This window comes from Ostrinia furnacalis, unplaced genomic scaffold (genome assembly GCF_004193835.3).
Source record: "Ostrinia furnacalis isolate ACB-3 unplaced genomic scaffold, ASM419383v2 OfSCF1042, whole genome shotgun sequence".
Classification (NCBI taxonomy): domain Eukaryota; kingdom Metazoa; phylum Arthropoda; class Insecta; order Lepidoptera; family Crambidae; genus Ostrinia; species Ostrinia furnacalis.
In genome coordinates, this window is record NW_021131281.1 from 574,774 (window position 1) to 597,094 (window position 22,321).

General features: G+C 34.5%; 1 protein-coding gene across 1 annotated transcript in view; it reads right to left on the minus strand.

Moving 5' to 3' along the window:
- Positions 1-16,015: 16,015 nt before the first annotated feature.
- Positions 16,016-22,321, minus strand: part of LOC114350970 (uncharacterized) — a 62,585-nt gene continuing 56,279 nt past the window's right edge. The window contains exons 6-7 of the mRNA XM_028301976.1: positions 18,715-18,902; positions 16,016-18,487 (exon numbers count right to left, since the gene is read on the minus strand). Coding sequence (XP_028157777.1) covers positions 18,271-18,487; positions 18,715-18,902 — 405 coding nt within the window. The 3' untranslated portion in view covers positions 16,016-18,270. The remainder of the gene's footprint in view (positions 18,488-18,714; positions 18,903-22,321) is intronic.

The following is a 22,321-nucleotide window of genomic DNA, read 5'->3' on the forward strand; positions in this document are numbered from 1 at the left end:
AGAAGAAGAGAAAACGCTACAAAATAAACGCTATGTTTGCAATTAAAAGGAAATTATGACATGTGAAAATGTAAATAGCTAAGTAAAGTCGACGGCACATAAAACTATACTTTTTTGTTGCAAAATACCACCTAGTACAATTACATAGGAAGCCAGTGTTAAGTTTGATGTGCAGTTAGCAATCAAAATATCATAATTAAAAACAAATGAACTTACAAGAAAATAGAGACTTAGGGCGATACCATCGTTTGCGTTTGTCACGGTGCCGCGGTGGTGGTGCTGCTAGTACGGTTCTAGAAATTCAAAATTCCTAATAAATAGTGGTGTGGCAAGCCCGCGCTTCCTCACGCTTCTAAATTGAAAGCGCCCTTCTACATGCAGTTGTACTGTGGTAAAACTAAATTAAATCCACAAGGGAAGGACAATGCGCTCGTAGTTTACAAAAGCTTGGTGCATTAGTTATCAAAGAAACGGCGAAGGACGCAGAACTAAGTAGAACGAAGGTTGACAAGTTAAGATTAAGATAAAACGATAGCAAACCCACACAATGAGGGTAGTTTAGTTTATATGCAGCAGAAAAATATATCGTCTAAGTGAGGATTTTGTACATAAAATTATGCTTTATTGTTGCAACTTTTGTAAAAAGGGGAATAAAATACTCAGTGGTATAGTAGCATTATTGGATTAGTGAGGTTTTTTTAATAACATAATTTTAATACACATTAAATATTTTATGTACTTATTCTCCACAGAAAATTAACCTGAAGCTGAGTTTCTTACGCCACTTCTTCTCAGTACCAGCCCATAAATGATGTCCCGAAGCGCTGGTAGAGCAAGATATTTGACACATTTATGTTTAAGTGCCATGGAAAGGGCCTAGACTAATAAATCTTTTTATTATAATACATTTTATAATAAAAATTCAATAATAATACATTTTTAATCTTGCTTTTCCTAAATGAATACCGTTTTTTCTTGTCTTGTGCCCAATTTTTTTAATTAACAAAACCAACCTACTTTCCGGGGTGCAAAATTAAAAAAAACAATCCCACTTGGCAGGCAGATGGTTCTTGTAGCATCTGTCGCCTCGAGTAGCCTTGATGCGATGCAGATGGTAGCATTACGGAATCTTTTCGGCCTACATTTCTGTTGGCCGGTCGCCAAACAAATTGTTAAGGGCCGTGTCTTACATAAGGGTTATTGTGGCATCGTTCGTTATGATTGTAATTTGATTTGAATGATTCTTAATCGATATCAGTGTGAAGATATTTTTAGATGTAATGTGTTAGAGTACCTAACCTTAGAGTAACGTTAAATAACAGTTTAACGAGACGCGGTGTAAAAGTGCTTTCTAAAAGCTTGTTTGCAAAAATGAATGAGTTTTATGAGTTTTTTTATATCTTAACGTTAATGCAACAAATACGGAATCAGTTAATAAGTTACTTTAGGAGTCAAAGGCTTATGATAAAAAGTTATACAAGTGTAAAGAAAAAACAAAACATACGCCTTAGGAAAAGAAATTTATGGAAGAAAGAAACAACTGTTGCTGAACCATACATACGAGTAGTTTCAGTTTTATTTCACGCCACTTACCTACAAAGTAAGTTATTAAGAACATTTTTTATTGGCTACTTGTATGTTAAAGTGCAGTGCTAGAAACTCCAATAATATCGAGTGATACCGTAATATCTCTCGAGCGGAACATCGCCCCGCATTTCTGTGTCAAGTGTTATGGAAATGACACCTTTAACCTTCCCTGACCGAGGGTAGCCCGGTGAAAAGGTATAATTTGTGCAGATTTAGAACAATTCAGTTTTTCGTCACTGGCTGAAGGAAAAGTTGGCGAAGCACAGTCTTTGTTACAACTGAAATTGTCACTTTCACCTACATTATGAAGAAGTTTTTTCCTAGATGCACTCTTTTTGGTCTAGTTGTCTTTCTGTCAATGTCAGCCTTAATTCCACTCCTTCTATGGATGTCTAAGCCTAGGACTTTAATTGGCCGAAAGTTGGGTCGGGCAGTTAATCAATATATTGACTGTGGCTTCGCAATACATATTTGATAACATTATGTATGTCCGTAAACATATACATTTATTTACTAAGAAAAGTGACGTCCACTCATTTAACACGAGACATAAGAATAAACTTGCTGTTCCATCATTTAGATTGCATAAGATAGGTAATTCATTCTTGGGGAAATGTATTACCATATTTAACAAANATACCTAATGGAAACAATAAATTTCACCAACGCAAACTTTAAAACAAATCTTAAAAAATCTGGAAGTAACAACTGTAGCTGAACAACAAAAATTTCAGCTCCATTTCATATCACGTGACTTACAAAATAAGTCAGTATAAACATTTTTATTGGCTACTTGTATGTTAAAGTGCAGTGCTAGAAACTCCAATAATATCGAGTGATACCGTAATATCCCTCGAGCGGAACATCGCCCCGCATTTCTGTGTCAAGTGTTATGGAAATGACACCTTTAACCTTCCCTGACTGAGGGTAGCCCGGTGAAAAGGTATAATTTATGCAGATTTAGAACAATTGAATTTTTTCTTCGCTGGCTGAAGGAAAAGTTGGCGAAGCGCGGTCTTTGTTACGACTGAAATTGTCACTTTTACCTACATGAAGATAGTTTTTTCCTAGATTCACTCTTTGTGGTCTAGTTGTCTCTTTGTCAATGTCAGCCTTTATTCACTTCTCCCGTGGATATCTATGGCTGGGTTGCACCATCTTACTTTAACTTTAACAAACGTCAAAAATCTGTCAAACTCCATGCAAAAAACACTGGTTATCGCAATAGTTACGGTTGAAGTGAGGTGGCGCAACTCAGCTTGGTACGAGTAACTAAGAGAATATCTAGTAGAAATATCTTCAACCCGTCTATCCAGCTTGGGGAGTGTAGGAAAAATCCTCCATTTGCCTCTGGTTTAGAAAGGGTCATTCACCTTCAAACTAGGTCATTATCCGACTATGATGGGAAGCCTACTCGAGAACCTTTCTTCCTTGTTGTCAGCTCTTTTTGCTCCTCCAACTTAGCAAAGTACTTACAGCATGCACGCAATCTAAAGTGTCTTTTATTCCAAGAGTGAAGCACCTTCGCTGGGTGAAATTTATGAGTGAAAAAGTTCACAATGAGTCTAAACCATAAAGATATAGAGAAATGCCAACTAATGCGCAGAGTTTGAAACTCAGTGTCGCATTAGAAATTCACACACACAAAGAAATCAAAACATGTGCTCACTAGCCACTGCGGTATCAGTAGGTACTCAACGTTCGAATAATATTAAAAGCTGTTTACATCATGACGTCGCTGCTGGCATCATTGATTTCACGAGCAAAGTGTTTCTGTTTTTGGGCATATTGCCCCGCCCCCTTGTCACATCTCCCTTTAGTTTATGTGATCTGTGGTCTAGACAATATGAATAAATCTTTTCCAAAATCAATCAAACAATCTTAATCGGCACTAAAACACCCACTTCCACCACTTTTCCGGAAATTTTCAGTCCATAAATTACATTCGGAAATTCCGTTAGTTGAAATGGCTTGCAATTTCGGTTGGTACGGTTACATCAAAGGCGAAATACCTTCGGAAAACATTTCACTTTCCTCTCCGAAAACAGCGGATGTGGCAATGCTTAACGAATCGAACAAAAAAGGTCTTGCAAGTAAAATGAGAGTACACATTGGTAGGCAAATATGAATACGTGGGAGAAAGTGTTCGCTCAAGTAATGCATGGTTTTTTTCATCGCGCGAGTCCGACTCGCAATTGGCCGGTTTTTTTTTCGGATCTTAATTTTTTGTATAATTTATTCTACACGCAAAAAATTCACACATACACACGAATTCTCCTGAATCCTCAATTCCGAAACCGGACTCAAATCCCACAATTTTACGCAGTTACTTGCCATTTAAGTTTCAATCAAAATACTTTCCTTTTTTCCCATTTTTTGTACCTACTTAGTTATTGCTTGTAAGTTATAGACAATTGAACAACTTATTCTACTATTTTCGGTAAAAGCACAAATTAATACTGTTAACACTAGAAAGGCCGCCGTCCCATTTTTGTCCCACTCGCGAGTTTGATCGTCTCTAACTTTTTTATTTTTCAACGAAAGTCCATGAAACTTTTTGACTTTTTCTGATTTATTGAATTTTATAATTTTTTAATGTTTTTGATAATATAACATTAATAGAATTTTTTTTTAAATCGGTTTTACCTAAAAGCGCCGCTGGGTCAATTTTGTCCCACTCTGGTATTCGCCACAATAATTCGATGAAGAGTCCTTTTTTCGAGGAGATACGAAAGTGGAGAGGTGAGGAGAGTTTAGGTGACTCGTGACAATGCAGAAATAATGTAAATATATTGTACTAGTTTTTGCCTGTGACTTCACCCGTGAGAAATTAAATTTATCATAGAAAGACCTAATTTCTTGACACTTATCGTTGCTTTTTGACCAAATAACTGAATATTATTCTAAATTATAGCCTATATTATGTTATTATGAAGTATTAAAAATAAAACTGCAAAGTTTTATTAAGATCGGCTTAGTATTTTTTGCGTAAAAGAGTGAAAAAACATCTATCGATCTAACCATGAATCCATACTCACTTAGTTCAAGTTCCAGGCATATATCCACCCATTCATCCTTCCTTTCCATTCATCAGTCCATCCAGCCTTCAATTCATCAATATTTATTAACTTTTACATTTATAATATTAGTAGATAGGTGGCTTCTAGACATAAGCCAGTTCATACATTGTATGATTTGATACATTTTTAAAATGTGTGACTTATAAAATTTTGAAGATTAAACGTACATACTTTTCATTGTAATTGGTAAAAAACTTCATTGTTTGTGTACAGATAACAGAAAAATAACCATACCTATAGAAATTCCTAAACACATAGTACACCAGAGAGACAAAAAGCCATACAAAAAAAACTTTGTGCAAAATGTGCACTATTATTTGTAAGACATTTATTTTTTCTTCAAAAATAATAATGACTAGTTAAAGTAGTAATTTGATTATTTTAATACAGTATAACACCACGTAATATGTGACTATTTTTAAATGAAACCAAAAATATCTGACTTTTAATAATTCAAAATTAAAATTGAATACATTTATATTTAAAAAAAAATAAGTACATATTGATTTAACTACATAGATAAACCTTTTTTTAAGGATACTAAAAATAGTTTTAACCATAATATTCATGCCTGAAACTTAAAAATGTTACAAAATACATGCTGGGACAAAATTGACCCAGCGGCGCTTTTAGGGGGGTCGTAATCTTCGGCACTTCTAGTGTTAAAGTATTGAAGAGAACTAAACGTAAAAGTACTAAACTGAAGGAAATAAACTGTCTTTATAAAACTGAGCACGTAAATCACTGTATAATATTCATAATACAACCAAGGCAGCTCCCGTAATTCTATAAACGAAGACGTATACGAGGTGTACAAGTACGTTAATTAGACCAGCTCGACTACAGCGACTAATCACTAGTGTAATTACACCCTTATTCATGCTCTCAGCGAACGTTTGCGCCACTTGTTGGCTTGCTCGGGACTATAGTATAATATCTACCTTTATGATAGTGATTCTTACGCCTTTGTAGAAATTGACCGCAAAATGCAATCGAGCAAACAAAATCAACCAACAAAACGTTACAAGTGTTTAAACTTTGTATGAAAAAAGCTGTGCGTGACGTCAAATGTGACCCGCCCATAGTCACTTGTATGGGACTCTGCGTGACGTTCTTACATGACCAATGACGTCATGAGATCTCTAACGTCTATTATAAATCTTATCTGATTGATATAACAATGCCAAGGCCACTGAAATGTGAGAAATAATAAAATCATAATATTCCCTATTGATAAGTTTCCAAAGTAACCCCACAATTTGATTGCATCTAACTTTTGAAACTTTAGTTACGTCTCTAAAACGATAACCCAGAATATTTGATGATAGGTATTTGTTTCTGAAAATAACAAATTTATTAATGTCCTTAGTAATGACAGTAACGACACGTGCACACAGTAAATAATCCAAGGCTACCTTATCGGCTGCAGCGAGCTCTCCAATATAAAGCTTAATTAATATTGTATCGACTCGATTCTTATCGAGCTGGCGTCGAATGTAAACATCGAATGTCGTAATTGTTCGATTTGTCATTCGATTTTAGGTTGATTGGAATATTTTGTGGCGTTTTGATCATGCAATTTGGGAATCAGTGGTTCCTAGATAGTTTAAATTGACAAATTTTTTGAGGCAATTTACGATCGTGTTTTATTTTCGATTAAAAGTACAACATACTAGAAGTATTAAAAAAAAACAGATGACTCATGGCCTTAATGTGATACAAACAGACCAAAAAATTCTGAGAATTATGTATAGATTTCGTAAATTGAGTATCTTTACATTTAAATTTAAATGGGTTCGTGAAAACATTGTCACAGTGGCTCTATGACTCTCCCCAATATGATTAAAAGCAAACTCTTATATCGTCAGCCTAAGCAAATATAGTGTACCCAAAAGGAACGAACCTGGAACAATGTGACCTTATAATTGAGTCGTAAGCAGGACCCAAACGGGCGGCGACATCAGCGGAATTGTAATTGGTATATTTAAAGGGATTTTATTAAGTTTTTCCTAACCTTTGTATGTACCAGGATATATTAATTACGGACCGGAAATTGTATTTTAAGTATATTTAATCAGTCATGACCTTTCATCTAGGTACATTGGAATGCGTTTAATCATCATCACCTGATGATTAATGATGATTCATTATTATCATTTCAGCCATAAGATTTCCACGAGTGAAAATAAGCGTCCCCTGTGGCGTCATGCAGTGATTTTCATATTGACCGATTGGTAGGTAGCAGCCTGCATCCAGAACCTTCCTGCTACCTTTATGAGGTCATCTGTCTAATAGCAATTCAATTCTGCTAATTACTAAGTAATAAGGTCATTTTCATAATTATTATCATCACTTCTGAGGTAACACCCCATTTTATCTCTATTATATCAAATTTTACTACAGAACAACCATGCGATGCGGAAGTCATTGGGGGAGGCCTATGTTCAGCAGTGGACGTCCTGTGGCTGAAATGATGACGGTGATGATTGAAATGATGATGATGATGATGATGATTACTACAGTATACATTTATTACCTTATTACCAAGTTAACTTTACATGCAACAAGCTATCGATTTAAATATCAGCTCATCGAACCCAACTAAACTTCTTAACTACAAACTTTATCTAGCTTATTCAATACCAGCATTTCGGCAGTGTATTGACAGCGAGGATTTACAGGACAATAAAACAACAGCGTGTGTCCCTCATAAATTATTTACAAGAATCCGTTTTGGTCAAACACCTAGGTGTGATAAAGGACACGCTAAAAATAAAACAGAATTCTATTTTTCTAGTCTTTTTACTTACAATCATACTGAAAAGGAGGTTTTTTTTGAAGTCAAATAAGATTTCGATTAAAAATTTATAACTAAACGTCATGCATACATAAAAGAAAGTAATTCGTTTTTTTTTCTTTTATATTTTACGTTTCATATTTTCACTTTATTGAATACCTTAGCGAACATTAGACTTCTCTGAAGCAGATCTTTCATATTGATTTCAGGTTTTTAACTTCATAAAAATATGACGAAGTCAATATTGCCGATCCGTGCTTTACATTCTTAAGGAAAGGATTTCCATATCCTTTCTTATTGAATTCCTATATCATGTCTGAAAGCCATTCGAAGGGTCAAGGGACTGCGGGTGTGCATTATAGGTACAGGTGCCAGTATAGATAAAATGTGAATTTTCCGTAATGAATGTAGGACTTATTATTTCGAATTTAGGGTTCATATTAAGATACTTTGATTTCACTTCATTTAATATCACTTGATGAAATAACCTTTGTTAACACAATAAAAAAATATCTAATTTTAGCTGTTGCTTATTACTAATTGCCTATACAAAACAGTAAGTTTACAACATGAGCTTAAAATTGTTAGCAGAGATATAATTAGCCTCACTCTAATAGTATTTCCATATCAGACTTTACAAAATCATGTCAATTTTGGATCCGAACTCAAGTTGAAAATTTTGAAATTATTAAAAAGCTTCAGCTTTCCTTTTTTCTTCATTCTACAAAACAAAACAAAAGTTAATTCGATTCTAATATAAGTGTATCACTTCGCCACACCATGGCGGCGACCTAATTAGGTTTCCTAGAATCTCTATAAATCTATTACTAGCATATCGGCTTGTAATTTAATTATCCGTTCATGGAACGACGTACGGTTTTATTTAGCTTGGCTTGGGAAAAACAAGAAATATTGATCGTGTAAAACTGAACTCTACATACACTTGACAGCAAATAAATCGCACCACCCGCGACAAGCATTTTCAAACGTATGCATCCCTACTTCCCACCAATATTGGAACCATTTAAAAGCCTAGTTCTAAACTTCATTTTATTAAATGAAAGGTTTTTACCTCAAAAATGTGTCTTTACAAGGATCCAGAGTCACTTCTTCAAAAAATAGGTAGTTACGCTATAGCCATTTTTTATGACTATAAAACTGTTAAGTTGGGATTAATCGCTATCCATCTGTTAAAGAGGTCACGTGTGATCATTATTTGGTTTTATAACCATAAAATTTGGTCTAATTGATCCCAGAGGTGAGCCCAAAGTGAGGTCTTTTTTCAAGTCACATTTATGGTATATGTTAATCATTTACTAAGAAATTAAATGTGTTTTTCTTTAAGGATATTTATTGGGCTTTCAAATAACACCAATATTGTTGGGGCACCATTATTGTGTCAAAAGAAAATCTTTAAAGTTCGCGTCGCGGGTGGTGCGATTTATTTGCTGTCGAGTGTAGTTTAGTGTGTCATTTCCATTATTGTGCCCATCGTTCGTTCATTCGTTTCAGCCAAATAACATCTATTGATTGACAAAGGCCTCCCCCAAAAATTTCCACAACAACCGATCATATGCTGCCGGTATCCAGGTACTTCCCGCGACCTTCACCAGAACGTTGGTCCACCTAGTGGGAGGCCTACCTGCACTACGTCTACAGACTCGCAATTGCCGCTCGATTACCCATATTGAATGGATTTTGGTAGAAATCAAGGAAATAAGCTAGCAAAAATATTCCGAATTGTTGTAAATTGGAGAGGGTTGTACCTACTTCTGCAGTAGATACTAGTGACAGTGGTGATGGTAGTAATGATTAATTCCTCCCATCGTGTTGGTTGTACTTAATCACTACAGGAAGAAGCTCAAGTTTCGTTTCAACCTCAAGCTTGGAGTGAGGCTTTAAACATTTATTGCATCTAAATTTAACTGAGATTGCGTCGAGTTTTGAACGTTGTTTTGTTAATCTCGTACCTAATAGACCTTTAATCACATTTGACGGCTCAGTCAGACCGACCGCTTTTACGTAATACTCTCTGAAGGCAGGAATAATATTTGTGTACATGCGGTTTGGTTGATTCAAGGAAGGAACATGCGCATTGTATTGACCAAACAAGAAACATACACAAAGTAATGTAACACATTGATTGTCTTGGAGAATTCAATTCTCAACATTGAATCATAATGTAGCTTTGTTTACATAATTGGAAGATATATTGGCACTTCTTTATTATTTTATATACCTACTAGCTTTCCGACCGCGGCTTCGCCCGCGTGGAATTTTGTCTGTCACAGAAAAACTTTATCGCGCGCGTTCCTGTTTCAAAAACCGGGATAAAAAGTATCCTATGTCCTTTCCCGGGACTCAAACTATCTCTATGCCAAATTTCATCAAAATCGGTTCAATGGTTTAGGCGTGAAAGCAAAACAGACAGACAGAGTTACTTTCGCATTTATAATATTAGTATAGATAAATTATACTTACCACTGTCGCTGTAAAGATGTACCTGCTTTATTACATGCCGACTGTAGCAGTTCTATTATTTGGTTTTGCTTAGCAACCATAAACCGAGAAACATAATAAACCTCAAATCGAGCGGTATCATAAAGTGCAAATTTCTACAACAATACGTACAGGTAATTTTAAGTTCTTGCTATGTAGGACTTACAGTATGTCTGCTTAGGAACGACTTCTACATACTTGAGCTAGTTTGCAGAAGTATACAACCACATTGCAATGATACATAGTGTAATAACACCATGTATCAAAGTTGGCATGAACGATATAACCAATTTTTGACAATATTTGAGGGTGTCCACAACAGTCATCCATCGCGTTCGGTCTTAGCGTTTGATCTCGCTCCAAGTCTTGCCGATTTTCTTCGTCTCGTCAGCTACACCTATATTTGAAGGTGTGTCGCTTCAATTCGATAAGTCATAATTGCCTACGGACACGTCACACTTGAATTAATAATTAACTTTAAAAAAAAATAAAACCGACTTCAAATGCGTGAACACAAAAAAACACTAAAAATTAAAAATAAAAAAGTTCATCCCCAATTTTCCACCCTTGGGGATGAAATATTTTCTTCAAATGCGCATGAAACCATTTTGATAATACCTATTCCACAAAAAAATTAATCGGCGGAGATATTGCGTATAAAAAAGTTCATCCCCAATTTTCCACCCTTGGGGGTTGTTTTTTCTATTATTAAATTTAAATGGGACCACCCTTGAGGTATTACCTATACGCCGAAAAAAGATTTGTTCAAATCGGTTCATAATTGGCGGAGTTATCGCGTAACAAACATAGAAAAAAAATATACGGGTCGAATTGAGAACCTCCTCCTTTTTTGAAGTCGGTTGAAAACTGGGCCTTCTCTACCTACTTGTGCTATGTAAGCACTAAACAAACCAGTTAATTGTCTACGCATAAACCGAATAGCTCGTAAACTGAAGCTGCAAGATGGAGAATACAGGTTTTATTATTTTATGAAGAGGCTACGTTATTTTATATTCAATAATTTAGAGGCACAGGTTTATAGCCAGAAGTTTATATGGCTAAGCAAATATAAGATTTAATTAATATTAAAGTTCGAATAAAGTAGCGAATGCCTTAAATACTGTCAAAACTCATGTAGGTATCCATTTAAACAAAGATAAGTTCGAAAATGAAGTCAGAAACTTTTTTATTTTTTTGACATTTTAAATTGTGACAACATAGGAAAACTATTTTAACTGACACTCATTAGTAATCTGTGTTTTAACAACAGATACAATCCTTTTTCCGTACTTTGCTAAGAAACATCTAAACGAAGGAAAAGTTCTTATTAACATTGATTATAAAACTAATAGTATCACGTCCGTGCCCATGTGATTCGAATACCAATTTCTGTCTCTAATTAGGTAAGTTTGTGATCTCTTGTAAGAGTATAAATCCCGAATCACGTCACCTAATGCCTCTTAGCCGCATCGACTCTTGAAGAGTGTCTTAAGACATAAGTTTTTAAGAACTTTACTGATCTTCGTTAGGCATTAATGTGTCTCCGATGTAAGAAGATTTGCTAATGGACGGGAAGTTCGTGTAAATAAGTAAGTGTATTGAGACCCAGTAATTACAGAGTTTGATTTAACTTGATGGCATTGTATTTAATTTTTAAATACCTGGAACGCTTCAGACATGCGTGACGAATTTCCATCGCGCATAAAAATCATTTAGGGTTTCTTAGGCAATAGTTTCTAATAAAAATATTACGAAAGTTACTAGAAATTCAGGCAAGTTAGTTTTGCGTTGTACGGAAGAATACTGAGAATCATGGGACGTCCGCCCACAAGATGGACTGATTATGAGTTCATAAAAGTTGCAGAAAGGCGCTTGGTGCAGAACTCTACCAACCGGCCAATCTGAAAATCATTGGAGGAGGCCTGTGTTCAGCGGTGGACGTCTTGTAGCTGAAATGATGATGATGATGATGATGATGATGATGATGATGATGATGATGATGATGATGATGATGATGATGATGATGAAGTATTTTCTATATCTTTGTGTTATTATCAGTTATTATTGTCACATGAATAAGTACGTTAAAAGGAAAGCAAAATATTAAATAAGGAAATGTTAATCACCAAGCCATAGTTCCTTAATAACTAATTCCATAAATTACGTTTGATCCCTCCACGTGCAAAGATCAAGGGATCGTTTTAGTTGTACCCAAGATTACAATCTTGACAAATTAATTACACAGTTAGTTTCGGCTGTGGTCTCAGATGAACCAGCAGGTAATTGCTAATCTCAATTAGATCGATTAAACACTATTTTGGACAAATTATCGTATCCAATTAGTAGCCGTTTTAGAAACTAAGTGTTTCCATCAAAGCGGAGAGAACAGTATATGTGTTTGAATAACCAATCAGATTAACGCCCGTATTCACAAACGATGCTTGCTTCAATGAAGCAGCAAATCGAACGCACATCGTTGAATAGAGCTCTGTGATTGGTTCGTGTGTCACCCTGTGCGTCCACGCGCACTGTGAGACCTCATACTTAGTAATGTTTGTGAGTACGGGCGTGACTTATTTCCACTATAACACTCAGCTTTGATGTAAATGTAACACTAAAATTAGTTTCTTGAAAGTAGTCTTGAAAATAAGTTAGCTTCTTTCACATAGGAGTTCCTGGGTTTGATTCTCTACTATTTAAAAAAACCTGTGAAGTCTCTAGCACCAAGCTCAATAATAAACGGTTATAAATTACCGCAATGCAGCGCGATTTAGAACTCTTACAAAAGATAGATTACCGCATTCGTGACAGAACCGATTAATTGTTTTTTGTACCCTATACTTAAGGATTTAAAAGAAAACGATTAGTTATTTTGTTTGCTTTAAGGAATGACGACGGCTCATCGAGATAAAGCTGTATCTTCTGAACATTTTGCAATGAACTGTCCAGTATTATAGGATAAAGATATCCAGAAACTATACTCTGTAATAATGTTGTCAATGTTACTGTGACTCCTACCATCATCATCATCATTTCAGCCACGTCACTGCTGAACGTAGGGCTCCCCCAACGAGTTTTACATCGCACGGTTGATAGCGGCCTGCATCCAACGCCTTCCTTCTACCTTTATCAGATCCTCACATCCTACCATCAGTAATGTATAAATACAAATAGCCTTTTTGCACTATATAACCGTCGTTCTTTCATTCCAACCATCACACTATCATTATTACTAATGTTAGTGTCTGGCACGCTTAAAATTAAATAGGCACATGACGAAAACCTCGTGAGAACTTTGACATTATTAATTAACAACTAAAACAACTAAAACAATAGCCACTTCCATTTTGAATTTTCTTTTCCCCCTTTTTCACCATTCCACGTTTCCATATCTCTATCATAGAGCACATAGAAATAATTCCTACTTCAAACAACCCTACCACGTATTAATTATTTTGTTTTTTATTTTTGTCTTCTACTCGTCTGAGTCACGTTGTATCGATTGTCGACAACCACTCGTAACGGAACAATCGATACCTATCAACTATTAACGAACTAATAAAACATAGGTACGCCCAATAATGCTCGGAAAAAACTCCGAAGCCTCGCACTAAATTACTCGAGTAAATAGCTGACCGAAGTAAGTCCGTGTATTTACTTTGAGAGAGCTATGCTTTTATTATAAACGTTCTATAAAAAAGTTTTTCATTTCTTTTAAATTTCAAATATTTGAATAAATTCTTCAAAATGTAATTTTAATTTTCAAAGCTACGTGAAATTCTGGAAAAAAAATATGGATTTTGTACTGTTGTATCTAATGCAAATAATGCAATATGCATGTTCATAAACACTTCTACTTATTATGCCATTTTCCCCCATCAATATTATGGTAAACACACATTTGAAAAGAAAAGTACAACTCCCAAATACCTAACTTTTCTTTCGCGCCAAGCCAAAGAAGTTGAGCCGAAAAAAGCTATCGCACGGCCTTTTATGAAACGGGGATTTTATTGTCATCTTATGTCGTTGAAAGTGTTTTTGTTATTTCTGTTTTGCAAAGCTTAATTTAAGGAAGTAGGTTATTTATACGTGTAAATATCACTTAGGCAGAAATACAAAATTATCATTCTGAACACACCGTCTTATTGCAGAAAAGAATAATTTGTTAAAATATACTCTACCTACTGTTATCTCTAAGGACGCTTTTGTCACAAAGTCACCGGTAACCTCAATAAGTCAATATTAGAGCTCTTACAAACTCTACCAGTGTGCGGTGGCCCTTAAAACATTATCACTGACCTTTGAATACTTCATAACACTAGCCTAATAACACTTCCTGTTTCAATAACGAACCTTTGGTAAAACACACAGTAAACGTCACGTGTATCAAGGATCCTGAAAATAGTTACCTCCGGGGTTACTCCGAAAAACGTTTTCCGAAGTTTCAAATGTTGCCATCTCTCTTACGCAAAGTGGCATGCCAATATTAGGGACAGTGAGAGATAGACCCGAAACTACGAAAACGGCGTTTCGGAATAGCCCTGCTGTGGTTATAGGTTACACGTAACGTACAGTTTTCAATGAACAAACGAAGCTTAAACTTGATTCAATTGGTTGGCTTTTGATTAGTTGAATAATCAATATGTCAGACGAAATAGTTATTGGGCCAGAGATTGAATCGACTTGAGACTTGTTTTGAAATACATTTTAGGTAGACCAATTATGTGCTATATCTCACTAGATATTACCTACTGTTTTAAAGATTTTTCAATCATAAAAACTAATGAATAATAACCATTTTCCAATAGATAAAAACATAAGTATGAATGAAACGAAACATTTTACTTTAATTTTTATTTCATCGTGATAGTAAATAGACGTAAGGATGTAAATAATTGTACAATATACTTAATAGATTTATATAATTTACATTTAATATTATGAGCATTTATAATAATTATCGTGTTCTTCTCATTAGATATGTACACCTCTAATTATTAAAATTTCTACACGTAATAGTATCATGTAAAAGCTATTTTATTATTATTTAAAATACAAAACTTGTGTTAGTGTAATATTTGGAAATGCTAAATTATTTCGTCTATACTTTTAAAACAAAGCTTGATAGTCGATTTTTTCTGATGAAAATTTTCACACCACTAGCTGTTTTAAACTTTGAAAGAAAGAAATTATGCAACAATAAAACATTGGCACAAGACAGCTTCAAGTATGAGGAAACAGACTGAACTACTTATTTAATATAATTCTATATAGCTTGAATCTTTAATTTTATATTAGGTACTACTATAAATATAAATAATAATGCATTTACAATCTACATATAGGACTGTAAATTGTCATTGCTTTGTTCAAACAGTTTTTTTTGAAATATTAAAAAAAAACAGCTTGCATTTGAGTAAGCAATGGCTCAGTAGCTTCTAGCTTAATTGTGACAGCAGTTGCCCAGCTAGCGAAATTTTGTTCGAGGAAGCAATTAATTTTCAATTTATTTTTCATTGCGTTAATTAATTTCCTAGTGATCTGTCTTAAAGATATTATATGAAACTAATTGCAACAAAAAATTTATAGTATTATGTACTTGATTGTACAATAAACTCATCTGCACATCAAACCTAGCATGTCGACCTCAAAAGTGGTCCTTATCAAAAGAAACATAAGAGTGACTTACGCAGTGCAATTGTTAGTTTTGATGCACCATCAAGTAGAACATTTTCTAAGGTTTTTTGCCACTAAATGTCTTTGAATTTAAGTAGGTACTGTACAACATAACTTCGATCATCACCATTATGTTACAACAAGTGTAATTTATAAGATACATTATTTAGAATTTTCATTAATTAATAATAAACCTTACACAGTGTAATAATTCGATAATATTTACAATGGCTGATTATATTAATTATCAGCAGAAAAATTATGTTATTTATAATTTTNTTATTTTTTAGGCTTTTACGTGTCTTTTAATATAACACAATACACACACACACCAAATCATAATTTCTAAAAAGATTGTGACACTTATTATGTTACATTTTCAGTCACCAGTGATTAAATTGTACTAAACCACTTCTTACAACTTTGAAAATACAAGTAAAGACATTAACTAGGACCTTTCGCCTATGCAGAATGATGTTCTGACGAAGAAATTTGAAAGAAAGAGTTCTCTACTTCTGTCTTTGTTCTCTTCTGTCACTGTCACAGTTCTGTGTGCCTACCATGAGTTTACGTTATGTGAGCTCGCTAGCGAATACGTCTAAAAATTATATGAAGATTTTATTTCTTCAAAGTAGCCGCTAGGGGCGCTGCACAATATGTCATACATTTAAATGTCATTTTTTTACGCAGTCGCTAGCAAGCACTCCTAACGTAAACTCATGGTAGGCACACAGGTCGTCAGAACGTACTAATGACGCGGATCGAGTGCTGTAAGTAAATGTCTGAAATTATTAAACTTTATTTTTATATCTTTGGTGTTGAGGTTTTTTGAACTTTTCAATTGTATGCCAGAGTTTAATACAATTTAATCTTTAGTACCGCAAGTGGATGTGGGAATCGTTCTAATCTATGTGCCACATTCATCTAAACCGTTGAAGGATACATCTATAAATAGTGGAGGGAATTAATAGTCTTAGCTTTGAAATAAGTATTGTATATTCCAATATATAAATATACACATATTAGTTTGGAAATACTTCTTTACTTGGATTTAAGGCCTACATTGACATGTCCTGTCCTTCTGGTCCCCAAGCACCAGTTAAGATGAAGTTGAAAGAAAATTTGATACTACTAGACTTTCCTAATACTAAATTTTAGTGTCATTACAAAAATACTCGATAATACAGTATCTACAAGCTTTTGGATAATTGACATTTTAAACAGCTAATGAATAAGACAACGCAAAAATTCTCAAAATAACATTAAAGTTTCTACTTGTAGTCAAGCCACGGAAATATTTCCATGAAAGATAAAAGTAGACTTATTAATTTTAAGTCCTTACTCATATCAAAGATATTTCAAAATCGTTTATAATTAGTCTGACATTATGTTGTTTAATCTTCCCAAATACAAATTCATTCATTGATTCGATATTATTACATTCCATTCAACCATCGTTATATGGGACAGTCAAAATACATCACACAAGATATAAACAAAAGAACGAAGCTCCTACTCGTGTTAAAATTAAAAACCTATAAACTACACAAAAATATTCCACAATTAATAAATTCAAAAAAATCCCACAAACTCCGCCGTTTTAAAACAATTCATTTTACTGTTACTTACAGTCTAATACGCCATGTGCATACATACATTTATCATTGGACCAAAATTCAACCTTCAAATCGTTCATAGATCTATTACTACAATCCTTAATGGATAACACAATTTATTTCACGTTTTAAACTTATCTCACATCAAACGAAATAATAATGGTACTGTCAAGAAAAGTTATATTCAAATCCTAGAAAAGAAGACAAACTAAAAATGATAATATTTAAGATAATTTTGATTAACTTTTGTTTCAATGAAGATATTTTTTACAAATTATTAGAAAAATAAGATAAGACAAAAGATTAACAAGATAGTTCACAATCTTATGATTTTAATGTAGTTCAAAAGATTAATCGTGAAATAAGTCGTGTTATTGACAGGACACTAAATACACTTACTGATGAGTCAAAATGTGATTACATTAGGCTAGGCAATATAAAAGTACATAAATTTATTATGTTTAGTACACGCACATAATATGAAACTAAGTAACACACTGCAAATTAGCAAATTCTGTACAAAGCTATAACTTTACAGTTTAATTAATTAGATTGTTTTATGAATACGCTCCTCACGCTTACTTAACCATTATAAAGAGTGGCACTGTTAATATTATTAACAATATCGATAAAGTTATTGTGCAATCCTTACATGCTAGAATTGTGAGTATTAAAAATCTAATCGCTGATAATGTAAGATTAATTTAGACACTCATAAAAGACACAGGAGATACAAAATCACTAATACTAGAGGTCGATAAAGAAACACACTGCTAATTACAACTATGGTCCCGCATCAAGGATACATAGCAAGAATTTCAGTTGAAAGTCTCGAAATTCGTTGTAACTCCAGAATTCACACAAACCACACTTTAGACATACGTATCACAAGAAGTAAACCTAGATCAATAGTTCAAGTTCAAAAGTCATCAGATTTCGGACTTTGTGCGGGGCTGGGCCAAGGCGGCCGCATTTTTTCCAGCACATATTTGAGCTGGAAACTGGTATGGAAATGCTACAGATACTCGTCTATCTGATCATAGTCCTCGTCTGGGGGGGAGGGGCCTGACACTGAGAGGATGGGTAGACCGAAGTGCTTGACGGTCTCTACGCTACTGCTGTCGTCTGACTTGCTAGTGGCTTCTTCATTGATGGTCTCCTCTCGAGGTTTGGCTTTGCAAAGGCGTTCAGATGAATCGCACAAAGATGTAAGAGGTATGTTGTCTGCTGACCTGTAAAACAAATAGCAAAGCTCAAACGTCATAAGCAGAACTATCTTATAGACATGAACTGGCATGCGCAGTGCCAAAAGCAAGGGCGTTTGCGGAAGACCAGTTTCTTGATATAATCATAAGGTTATAACTGCTGAGCGGGAGCCTATTGATACAGAGGCTCAGTAATTGTTTGTTTTACATGTAGGAACTTACTGTGTCAATAAAGTTTTTCTATTCTATTTTACCTGGCCTTACGACACAGTTTAGACTGTGAGCCGTGCCTCCTCAGGAACTCCCCAGCATCAAACGCTGCGAACCCAGTGGGTTCTGCTGACACGAATATGGCCGAGTTGACCCTAGGCCTGTTGCACCGGGCCAAGAGGCGCTCCTCGCACTCCAAGCTCTGTGTATGTGTGTGTGACCAGCGCATGTGCTGTAGGAAGAGAAAAAAGAAGTCATTAGACATTTTTCACTGAATAAATACGTTCGACGTCCGTCATTTTCGTTTCACCAAGTATTCAAAGCAATTTTTCCCAACCAGTGCTGATGCATGGATTCGAGTGCCATGTATTGTGGCTTTGTAAAATCGCAAAGTGTTCTCCATGATAAGGAACTGTGCTATAAAAGTGTTTAAATCCATCATAATTCTGAAAATGTTTAAACAATAATAAGTATACATAAATCGTATATATATAATTATACAATGATAGGGCCAGTAATATGCGGAGATGACATTGCAAAAACTTGTGGAAATTGTTATTTTATTAATCCTACTTTCATTCCACAAGCTAATGGTTGTGCTTATTGTCTTAGTTAGGTTGGAAAAATTCTTGCGCTATACTTTTGACATAAATTCAGGTTTTCTAAATTAAACTCTAATCTTTATATTCCTTGCTTACATGATAAAGTATATTGCTATCTTTAAACTTATATTCTTCTTAGAACTAACTTAAGCTGAGATAATAATTTGTTATCGCGCAACACTTGAGTTAAAACATTTTGTTCGTTCCAACTGAGTTATGTGTTTGACCTCTAGTTAGATAGTAGCGTTTGTGCACTGAAAAATAAATAAACATTTTAAAATCTAGCTTTCTCTAGCATTCTTAGCTGTAAGGTTAATGGATTAAAAGAAAAATTACACGAATGAATCTAATTTGAACATTAACTATAAAATTACTTTTATTTTATTTTATTCAAAGCCAAAAAATATTCAAATAAGATTATAATCATGTTCAAAGTTAAATAACCAATCTCAAAATGATTTATAAAACATTTCATAAAGTATAACCAACGCACCGAAACCTAAAAGGCAGTTTCACTGAGGTATAATGAAATTACAAAGCCCGTTGTGAAGTGAGCCTGAACAGCTAATCCAGTTGTAAGCCATACTGTGCCCTAAATAATCTCCAAACGTTCACGACAACAATGTTTTCGTACATTTGGGCGTAAACCAACCATTTTAAGGTAGTCATCAAGAGCAGTGTTCAAGGTACACGAAAAACTAGTACTAGGAAAACGAAATTTATTAAAAGGTCAATATTTTTTTGAGAAATTACCCTTTCTTACTAAAAATATACTTATTTATAAGATAATCTTATTTTCCGTAGTGTAGTAGGTTGTAGTAGGTAGTGTCGCAGTACACCGTTTGCGGAACACTGATCAAGAGCATTCACGCGTGTTTTGAGAGTAATGGTTGCTTTGACATAAGCTTAGCTTTATTACATGGCTAAACTTAGACCTAAATTACTGTCCTCTCATATATTCGTTTTCATATTTTTACTGTTCTAAAAATATAATACAACAATTAGGTAATTGAACCAATACCGTGGATGTTGTAAAAAGGAACTAAGAGTCAAATTCAATCAATCATCCTAGACTGTATCACACTTAACACCAGGTGCGATTGTGGTCAAATACCTGCCTTGTCATGCACAAAGAAATGGCTTTCCTAACCCAACTGATTAGCGAGTGAAGTGTAGGCCTAAAACTTCTAAAACTGCGTCTAATCTGGTCAATTAAAGAGGGTCTTGCTCCAGCATTAGAAATTCACCCTATGGATATAAAAACTTCTACTAAGGAATCGTTATAGTCCATAGGTACACATAATTTGGGAAATAACAAACTGTTCTCTTTGTACTGTCTACAAGTCAACTTCGAAATAAAATTACCCACTTCCCACTTAGATTAACTTTTGCACAAGGGAAAAGACAAGGGAGACTCCAGCCCGCATGGTTTAAAAACTTCGATGTCCTTTTAGATTTCATATTGTTATCCAACACTTTGTTTTTGAAGCTCTGAAATGATATTATTTGCAATATTTTTGTTTTATTTCGAGGTGTCTTTGACATTGTGAGAATTTTCATCTGCTCATACTTATTGGAAAGGAGAAAGGATTTGAATTGATATTGATTAATTAATTATTTGATAAGCTTAATGGTATAGTATTTCACGAGGACAGAGGTTTACCCTATTTGAATGCTAAAACGGACAGCTTTATTTAGGTCCCACAATCCTGAACTAAAAATATATTTAGAATAAATTATGAAGCAAAGTAACATACATTATGTTTGAAATTTTTTTTTTTAATTTAAAACATAATTATTATTTACAAATCGAACGCACAGCCTTGAATAGCAGCTCTGTGATTGGTTCGTGTCACCTTGTGCGTCCACGCGCACTGTGAGACCTCATAGTTAATGTTTGTGAATACGGGCGTAAAATTGTATTACTTTCTGGAGTAGGCCACATCTTATCAAACTATTATAAGTGCTGCCCAAAGTTTTGTTTTGGTAATATTCGCGTGTTACGTTGTTGTCATTAGTACAGTCATGCAATGTTTGTGACATTTACTTTTCCCAATTCACTGTCTAATTAACCTTATCACATCCACCCAAGGTTCACAATCGCACGTCGAGATAAATATTTGAAGATGGTCCCACTATGTGAGCACTGTCATAGTGGCACGCGATCCTCTACTTAAGTACGGGAAGGGAGACTTCCCTGAAGGTTTCGGGTGAAAATAATAACTGTCCCATACAGTGACACTATAATTTATAATAATATGACAGTGATTGAATGGGATGCCGTAATTATCTTTGTAATAGTATTATTGTTACATGGATATCTACAGTAAATAAAAATATCGAGAAGTATTTCATGTCATTAAAATATGTTTAGTAAAATTATACATTATTAAGTACTACGTTTTGTTTCTGATACATAAAAACAATATAAACATCAGTAAGACCTACTGTACATAGCTGAAATCTATTATTGATGATTTAATATCAAATTAAGACGTTAGATGGGGCAACGGTTGAAACTTACAGTATAATTGTCATTAATTGTACATTTTTTTGTTGTTTCGCGAGTATCAAAAGCTATGGAAAAGTTATTTTAAGCAAACTCTAAAAATAATATAGATCATAGCTCATTAATTATGTTTGCCTCATTCAGTGAACTCCAAAGCCTAGAATTCCATAATTCTATTCGACCATTCAGCCTAACCTAGTGTTAAGTACTAGCCTAGGCCAAATAAAGTGCAAGTCACGGTGGCTAAAGCCGCCGAGTCATGATCATCGATATGATCAGTTAATAAAAAAACAACCTTATTTGTTATTGCCTGAAATTCAATATCGAATCAGGCTTACTCAACTCTGTGACATTTAGTGCTTTTTTCTCGTGATGCTGATTTCAGCACGCGCGCGGATCTGATCCGCATGCGAGCTGCCCGCATTTCATTATTTCATACTTGTCACTGACTCGTATTACAACACTAGACAGGCTATGTCCTTAAATGACGGCTAATTTTGTGTACCAATGTGAAGCGCCACTGCGATTATCCCGAGAACT